The following is a 10,336-nucleotide window of genomic DNA, read 5'->3' as shown; positions in this document are numbered from 1 at the left end:
TCAGTACTTGTAATATTTGTTCGTATAATTAAAATATAATGCTTCAGATTGGCGCCACAATAGAAGTTTATCGGAAACCATTGGGTGTTTCTGTTTTCGATATGCAATACAATTTATTACAAGAAAATAACGACTATAATTAATTTTGAGGATTTGGGTTGGTCTGTGAAGTCAAAATTTGCTGCCAAAAACGTGTACGAACGGAAATACAATTTTGGTATAATTTTGGAGTCAATTACTTAAAAGCAGTGGGAGGAGGTCTGATGCAACATTAAATTAGTGGTAACTATTAGAATAATTTAATTTAATCGATCCGAGGTGGTGAATACAAATGTATAGTTTATTACTATAAACGTGGACAAATAGTAAGACAATTATTTGTATAGTTTATTTCGAGAATCTCAAATTGGAGAACCTTTGTGGCTGACCTTATAGTGCAAACATACAATTGAACGTACTTTGTTATCTCAATCTAATTAAAAATGCTGCAACATAGTTTTTACTAAATACCGTAACTAAACTTAATTTTTAAATTTATTTTTTAAATTTTGAGTGAAACGATAAATGTATTGATTTTACAATAATATAATATGTGTGTGCCTTTTCTATTTGCCATCAACTTTCGTGGTAGTAAAAATGCTTCAATTTTCAACTTATGAGATGGTTTCTAGTGGTAAATTGAATCTAGTTGGTACTTTAGAGTTTAGGGAGTCAAAATTAATTTTTTTTTATAATAGAGATAAACAAACAAAAAAAACCAAGGAAAAATAGGAATTTTTACACTTCACAGGTTTTTGACAAAATTGACTTCTTTATTTTGTTATAATTTAAAAAATAACCGTAGAAACTTTATTGTCTATTTTTGAATTATTTATAGATTATTTAAATTTTAAAATTTTTTTTTTTTTAATGTTGATAAAAATATTCAATTGATCAAAATTCTTGAAAATGTATTACAAGAATTCAAATGTGTTAATTTATATAATTATTCAAAATACATAGGTGCAACTTTTCTTTACATTTAAAGTTCAATTTTTTAAAAAATAACAACAATAACTTACAAATCACAAGTATTTTGTAGAAAAAAAAATGTAGAAAATCTTTAAATTGTATAGATACGTGTGGTCATAATGAAAGTTTTACGCATATAATACATTTTACTATATAGAATGAAATTTCTAAAATATTTAGATTAATTTTTAAGATATTATCTATTTTTATTATGGGCCTATTCACTGTTTTGTGGTATCTATAACATGGTATTATTAACTTATAAGTTAATAAAAATAATGCAATATTATTAAAATATAATTAAATGATAATAATAAAATAAATGCGATGTTTACAGTAAAAATTAAATCAACTTAGTAATTATAGTGTAAAGTAAATTAATTTAATAGCTTTATCAAAAACACATCATAAATATACTTAGTGATATAGGGGATAGGCATAGGTACCACTGTCTCTGTTCAGTATTGTTTTTTGTATACAATGATACCTATTACATTTAATTCAAATTTAACACGTCCATTACTGTGACCTACTGAACACCTAATGTACAGTAAATCAGTATCCAATTAAATACTTTATTATTTTTAATATGTATTTTAATATTAGTAAAAGAAATATTGTATTTTTAAATATTTATTTTACAGCAATTTGTCGTTATAACAATATTCTACGTATTACTTAATTTAGTGTGTAATTGAAAATTAAAATTATTCCTGTTATAAAACATTATAATATAAGTAATATAACATAGTGCATTATATTATTGAGCATATACTTACGTCAAGTAACAGGAAACTGTAGTGGAAGTTATTTTGAAGTAGCTATTTCTTTTCAATCAAATTTTGTTTTATCAACATATAAACATATATAATGCTATAATAACAAACAAGTCACTTACCATTAAGGACATTTTATTTATATGGCATAATATGCAATATAATACTTCAATACTAAATACTTCAGACAACAATTAGGTGTACAACGGAAAAATATATCTTTGCCAAAAATATGCCTTCAAAACGCTCGGTGCTGTGTTGTCTTATTGTTATACCTTAATGCTTAAATTCTAAATTGTATATTTTATTAATTCAGCATTTCATTAGGATATATGTGTTATTGTGCATTTTCAATAAAAAAATATTGATGTAATATATAAACTAATCGTTTATTAACATGTTACAATAATGTAATAATTACAATTTTCAGTCTTAAATAAATGTAATTTACAAAATATTGAAAATATTTTATGTAAAAGGAAAAAAAAAACAATTACCACATTATTTAATTTACTCAAAATAATCTTAACAAAACGAAAAAAAAATCAACGCTTATTTATATAATAACTTATAATATTTTACAAACGAATTTTGTTTTTTTTTCGCAAAAAAATAATTAATAAATCTATTGTTATATAATTTGAAATTAAATATTGCATCACATTTTTTTATAATTTTCAAATTTCAAAAACAAGTAGTGGTTAAAGAATCATAAAACGATAAAACTCATAGTGTATGAACTACGTTCAATACTGCAGTATATTAGTTTTGTAAGAATTTATGTTCCGGGCGACCCGAGGAAAATCCCTAACAATATAGTAGGTATAAAATGCATCGTAACTTGCAAGTTTTGTTGTCCGAATTATTAATATATACTATTACAATATAGATTAAATTTATTTATTTTTTTTTTGCAGCACATTGATATCCATACGACGGTCCATTCCCGTTTTGTATAAACAATATAAAATAAAATATAAAACGAGTGTGATCGTTTTGGTAAAATATGATAATGTAGCAAAAACTCTAAAAACTGTACAGGTATAATGCGACTACATTCACACATATAAAATATTTTATTAAATCAGAGTTTCATAAAGTAATGTGACATTTTTTAAACGGGTCGGCCAGGGATTTAAAAAAGTACCTACATCATGATTTTTTTTTTTTAATATAAGTAAAGATTATATTAATATAATACGACGAGAACAAGTAATAAGCGGTCATCAATGATGAATCTTATCGGCGAACAGTCGACAAAAAACGGGTTCTCGTCGTAATTAACTTTTGGGGTAAAACAGATATTGCATATTATTGTTCATACATACGTAAATAATTGAAATGTACAACACGGCGGAGTGTAAACGCGTCAAAAAGTATTAAACACGAGGAAAAAAATAAATAATGACATCCCGGTGCGTTTTGCTCAACAAATAATTAAGCATACTAAAATGATTATGAAAAAGTATGTTGGCCGTAAAATTACAACATTAATTATAAGGTGTAATACATTCGTGAAAAATCGACGACCATAACCCGCATGGGCGCAATTTCGAGGGGCTTCTGTGCGATAATCGCCCACAGTTTTGAAAATAGCACCCTCATAATTTACGAAATTTTTAGTCTGACTTTTTAGTCCTGTCCAAAAAAAAAAAAAAAAATGATACAAGCAGCTTTGACACCTCCAGTTTTTAAGTTGAAATTGCGCCAATAACGGTGGCCCGTAACGTACTACCACCGTCGTCTACTGCTGTTCCGGTGGCCACAGCAGCGGCACGCCACAATCAGCGTAATACGTGGGCACGACCGCCGTGGACGGCTTCGTCGCTGGAGGTTTCGTAGTGTTCGGACTGCCGCTGGCCACCGATGGCGTTCCGCCGAGCTGTTCGTGCAAGGCCACGATGTACGTCAGCGCCATCTGAAGCGTTTCGTATTTGGACAGCTTGCGCTCGTCGTCGGCGGCGGGTACGACGCCCCGGAGCCGGTCGAACGCTTTGTTCAAGCCGTTCATGCGGCGCCTCTCGCGCGCGTTTGCCGCTAACCGCCGGCGCTTTCTGCTACCCGCCGCGTCAGCGTTTGCACCGCCGCCGCCGTCGCCGAAACTCCTATCGCTACCGCCGCTGGCCGACGCCGTCGACCGACGATCGGCCGAATGTTCCTCCGCGGCGACGTAACCGTAACCACTGTCGTCGTACCACTGCAGACTCGCGGTGGTTCCGCCGAAAGGGTCGTCGAACGCGTCGCAATAGTGTTGCAACTGATGCGCCGTGTCTACGGTCCTCAACATGACGTCCAAACGAATCGCACTGTTTTCACGCCGTCGCGACGATTACGAGCAACAACAACAATAATAATAACAATATGATACTGACGATGATATCGCGATGCGCACGCCGCGACCTACTCGAACCGTATACCCTTAAATCGTTGCACCGTCCCCGTTATATATGTGGGTAACCACGCGTTTATAGCGATAATCGTCGACCGCCCTGTCGGAGGAGGGAGAGAGGGCGGATCTCGCGATGGCTCGATAGGAGCAACCGGATCGCGCGGCTACAACGGATATTGCTATATTATTATATAGTTACAATAATAATAATAATATACAGGGTGAATTGCCGAACATGGTCATTCATTTGCCTATATTTGATATGACAATAAAATCGGTCAAATTCTGATTTTTCGATTAGGTATTATGCTTAAAGACTTGCATTGTTTCAAATTCTTAATATTTGTGATTAGAGGGCTGACTTGAGCTGATACAAGCAAATTTATGTTTTACCATATAAAAAAAATACACAAAAATGGTTTGATAAAAACATAAAATAGTTATTAAGTCAGATTTAGTATTTTCATTATACTTGGACCATTTTTATAAAAAATAAATATCGATATAGATCAGGGGTGGCCAACGAGAAGAGACTCGTGAGCCACCACAAATATATTAATAAATATAGAAGAGCCAAAATGTAAAAAAAAAAAAAAAATGTCATACATAAATTCATATTAAAATTTTTTTTGTAAGAATGTTACGATAAGATGCGACTTGGCCACCCCTGAATTATAGATTAATATTACTAAAATGTTCAAATAATCATACAAAATCTAGTAAAGCCCAATGATTGACCCATTACCTTCAATATACAAAATTAAATAACTCAAAAACTGCTCTTTCGAATTTCGATTTTGATTATTTGGTATAATATGTATATTATATTACAAGAGAGATTTATCATTTAAAAAATCAGACACTCCTTAAGCAGTACAAAAAAAAACTCAAATATTTGAAAATATGCTCTCTAATAAGTATATTTAAAAACTCCAAAATCAGATTTTGTATTATCGAAGAAAAAAAATAATGAACACGGTTGTTGAATCATTCTGTATAACAGGTGCGTGTTGAGCGCGCGCGCGTCCGATAGCTATAGCAGTTGTCTTTACACGAGGGATGGTGATCCGCGGGGTAGTGGTGGGAGGTGCCGTTTTAGGTAAAGGTAGTGGCGGTGAAGGCAATATTTGCAGCGGCGCCCAACGTATTCTCGCCATAAACTTGTTGTACCCATACTGCCTACCTGTACATTATTATGATATATATCAATCTATGTGTATACGCCCGACTCTGCCCCTCGATATACATAATAGCAATTATAATTATATATATATATATATATATATAATATATTATTATTTAACACTTGTAAGTGTGAGATGAACATATTTTAATCGTTTCATTTTCATTCGTTTCACCCGGCCAATTTGCGTCTTCTTTATTACACCCGCCTTACCTATACCTATTTCGTTTCATATTTTTTTTCGCTCTATTCTTGCTGTATTCAATAAAATATCAGGTAATTTACGTCCGCGGACCATCATAAAGTACAATAAACGGTTTTCATAGGTGCATAACATTATATTATAATAAATAGCGACGTCGAATTCGGCGAAACATCCTACTGCAGGCTAGTAGCATTGATCGATTGACTACTATTATATATGCGTTCATTTTACATCAACTTTTACGATTTTCATTTTTGGTTTAATCCGTGTAAATGGACATACATTTTCGACCATTATTGTCACTGCAGACGCGTAATACTTGAAATCGGAAATGGTTATCATATCACATATTTTCGACGGTTATTATGATAATAAAATAGAATAGAACGATTTTAGTGAATTTTATGATCATGTTGTTTTAACGGTAACAACAATTTAGATATATGATTATTTGTTGATGAAAATCGTATATATTCACGACTTGGACAGACATATATTGTTATTAAGTATGTACATTTTGAAAAAAAGTTTATATCTGTTATAGCATATTTTTTAGTCCATATATGCAGTACGCAGTCGATTTAAACTTTAATGATATTCTTACGATAAACATTTATAAGGATTTTTGTGTATCGCAAGTTTGTCCGCCACGCAGACTCAAACTTCACCAAATAACCACATCACATACCATGTTCAAAAGATATCCGAAATTAATAAGAAAAAAAAATTGTATTTATTATATGTGTTATTAAAATTGTGCCCGTGTGTAAGAAGTGTTCGGAAAGTTGACATGAAAATTGAATTAGTTCACGTTTACGTCGTTAACCTTCTTAAAAAAATTAACACGCTCATCTGGTCGTCCATTTATATTGTTTATCTATACATGTTTAAATTAAACATTGAGAAGGTAGATATAATTTTTTAAAATGTTATTTTACATTTTGAGCGGATCGATGATTGTATTCATTTTATATGGTTTATTTTTATTTTTGCACATGCATAATATTCATTACGAGTACATGATAAAATCTTTAAATTCTTTGATTTTCCACTTTGAGCATAGTTTTATGGTTTCGGATAGAAAATTGGATCTAGTTTATACTTTAAATAGGTAAAAATAAATTTGTTTATAATCGAGAAACACAAATAAAAAATTAAGAAAAAAAGGAAATTTTTATGTTAAGCCAGTTTTTGTACTTTTTTCAGTGGTACTTTTTTACAATTAGATGATATATTCTAATAAATAAATTATAAAATAAAATTATTTTACTTATATATCCATTATCCAATATGATTACAGAAATGGTAGTGGAATAAAACATTCATTGAAATCAAAGTCAACTCGTACATTTCTAAACAGTAATAGCTCATATATTATTTAAACTTTTGTTTTCACAAGTTCAATTATGACGAGGGAAATATTGTGTAATATTATTTTGTCTAAACGGGTCCCCAAAATTGATCCAAATAGATTGCTAAATGTATTTTATAAATGCTGTAATGGCAACATACAAGTATTAAATAATAACTTATAATATGATGTGAAAGTTATAATTTAGAAATAATTTACGTATTTACGTAGTCGATGATTAAGTTTACCAATTTTGAATTGTAATTTAACTACCAAGAATATAAAGAAAAATGTAAATAATTAAGCAAATTCCAACGAAAATAATAAAAAAAATGTCTTACGTAGTATAGGTAGGTATTAGATAATATATTTTGAATGTGGCATATTTTTTATTTTATTTCATTCTTGACATATTTTTAAGTGTTATTGTAATTTTACAGACATTTTTGTTACATATATATATCTTTATATCCCCAGGGATTTTAGTATCATTTTTGGTTCTCCGAAGGCAACATTTAACAGTGTATTATTAGTTATTAATACTGACACAAAGGGTCGACAATGACCCACTGACCTCGAAACCCAATGATCTATCCTAAAGTTTAGTCATTTGCTTATCAAATGCACCTGATCATTATTCTCTAAGGAAATTTAAATAAATATAAAAAATATTTAGTCAAATTATACATTTTTAATAGTTAAATATTTAATAATACTATATGTCTTATAATGTAACAGATCAATATTAAATTGTATCTTAAATATTATATAATATTCACTTAAAAAGTAAAATTTGTCAAAAAATAAAAAAAATATTAAATAGACACAAAGTAAACCTATTTTACATATTACAAACTTCAAACATTATGTATAATGTTATTCTATGAACAATTTATTCTAAGTTCTAACTATTTTAGAATTTTAAAACGTTAAGCCATTTGGCCTTCTATACACTTATTTTTAAATTTTTAATTATTTAGTTTAGTATCAGGTCATAGTATTAACAACCAACTTTAAAGTTGATGTGCCGGTTTCATCTTTATTAAATATTTAAGGAATGGTATCCTTTGCTAACCTCAGTCTGACTGGTTTAGGAAAAACTATCATCTTCTGCATACGCTTGTGTAAAGTCTTTAGCGAGAAAATGTTTTTACATACAAACTTAATTTTCGTTACTCATCCATTAAGTTTATCTATAATATTTTACTATGATTTTAAAGACTTTTTGAAAACAACAAAAGAAAAAACATCCAACCAATCAAAACTTTTACAGTTTTTTTTATAATAATATACTTTTTAGACATTAAAAAAAAAAAATAATAATAAATAAATAGATAAATGTTGCAATGTGAAACAATTAAGAAAAGTGATACACATACAAAGAACGAAATCACAATGTATAATAAATAAGTATATTAATATGTTTATTTTGAAAGTATCTACATTAATATGGTAACATTGTTATAATAGTTTTAAACCCACAAATATTTGTATTTTTATTGATTAATAAAATAACTCTTAACTTAAAAATATTAGAGTATTATTACAATTGGCGCATACAATTTTTTTAAAGTTAAAACCAAATAAGATAATTGCTAAAATATTATTTATATATTTTTATAACTTAAATATTATTTAGTAAATAAAGGGTTGTAGTATCTGAAATATTCATCGATACGATTGTAGGTTCTCAACTTAAATAATAGGCATTTGCAAGTAATATTTATTTTATACTTAATTCATTTTAATTGGGATGAAGACCTTTAATTAGAACGTTTAATATTTTACTCAGGATCAAAAGGCATTATGTAGGTTGACGTCATAGAAATTTGCTTAGATCCCTTTGCATATATGTAGATAATTATATAGAATTTTCGTAGTTAAAACAATTGACATGGATTACCTGCCATATTATGTATATTATTATACTATTTGAGTATACTCGATGGGATTGATCAACGATATTTTTTGTACCCTGCACAAATCCTATATGTCTCTCACACGTAGAACATAGTTAAAACTACTCGTTTTGTGCCCAGCACGATTGATTTTAGCAATACAATACATATTATAAACATGGATTTAAATTTAGCTTTAAGTTTGTATGAAATTTATTGTACCATATTTTTCAATTTAATTTAAGGTATTTTTTAAAAAATAAACACAATTTATTGGGAAACACAAAAATGTAGCCTGATCTGTACGATAGAATGAAGTGCACATTTATACTGAATTTAAATCGGTTTGAATAATATTTATCGCTTCACTGTATCGATCATTCTGATAGACTCAAAATGGCTAGTTTTTTTACTATATTTCACTTTTAAAAGACAGATACATCCAATATGGATACCCAAATCCCTTAAAAGAATTCTGATTAATGAATACTGTAATATGATTCATCTGCCGTTGAATACTACATATACTTATATACCTAACATTATAAAATATACTAATAAAATTTAAACGACTTTTAGCTTTGATTATTATGAACATTCATTGTCAGTGTAAAAGATTTTTTTACTAAATCAATATATTATTCGAAATTTAGAATGATCTATTTTATAATGAATGTAAAAAACCTATACAAAGAAGCGTATGATGACCATACAAATCTTCTGATACTCATTTTTTTTATTAAATATAATTTAAATTACAATATTTGAAAATACAATTAGTAGAAGGATTGTGGACTTTAATACATTTTTGCATATATTATATTATAAATTATTAAGTAAATTTAGTTCTATAAGCTGTAAGGTATAAATGTTCAAAAATAATCAAAATATTTTAATATGAACACAAGATTAAGGCAAAGGTTCCCAACAAAGATGCTACAAACTTAAATTGAAAGTGCCATGAAATCAAGCAATTACAATTTAAACAAAAACTTTGATGTGTTCTTAATGATTTGAATTTGATGTTCTTAATAGTCTGTGAAAGGACTATTTTTAAACAATTTTAATTTTTAAACTAGTTTATTCGTTATTGTCTCGACACGGGCTATTATAAAATTATTACACCACCATTCATTTTTTAATAAAATCAACTAAGTACCTGAGACTTTATCTTATTTTCAGTTTTATAAAACATGCACCTATCACAGTTCTACAAAATAAAAATAATCTTTAACTTCACTGCATTGTATAATATTAGTCTGGTTTGCCACTACGATCTATGTTATTTGACGCAGTCTTCACTTGTTTATTTAATTTTAATTTTAATAATTGATAAATTTATTGCCATAAAACGAAAGTTAGAAGAAGAAGATTCTGGAGAATAAAATAAAACTTAACCGAAATACAAAAAGTTAAAATACGTTTGTATAATATCAGTTACTTAGGTATGAGATTTATTTGGTATGGAAATGAAAATTGTCCCCAACTAGAACGTATTGTATATAGAATGAAATCGTCCAATG

The 10,336-nt window shown here is 28.8% G+C and overlaps 1 protein-coding gene across 1 annotated transcript; it reads right to left on the bottom strand.

Annotated features, from left to right (window-relative positions):
* Positions 1-2,289: 2,289 nt before the first annotated feature.
* Positions 2,290-4,181, bottom strand: LOC132921210 (musculin-like). Its single transcript, XM_060984086.1, has one exon. It carries the CDS (start codon positions 4,072-4,074, stop codon positions 3,532-3,534), a length of 543 nt encoding a protein of 180 aa, XP_060840069.1. The 5' UTR covers positions 4,075-4,181; the 3' UTR covers positions 2,290-3,531.
* Positions 4,182-10,336: the final 6,155 nt, after the last annotated feature.

The sequence above is a fragment of the Rhopalosiphum padi genome, chromosome 2 (genome assembly GCF_020882245.1).
Source record: "Rhopalosiphum padi isolate XX-2018 chromosome 2, ASM2088224v1, whole genome shotgun sequence".
Taxonomy (NCBI): Eukaryota; Metazoa; Arthropoda; class Insecta; order Hemiptera; family Aphididae; genus Rhopalosiphum; species Rhopalosiphum padi.
This window is presented reverse-complemented; position numbering and strand designations above follow the sequence as displayed.

What these genes read in the sequence shown, in the direction of transcription:
- LOC132921210 (XM_060984086.1), bottom strand. Translation starts at nt 4,074, where the DNA reads ATGTTGAGGACCGTAGACACGGCGCATCAGTTGCAACACTATTGCGAC.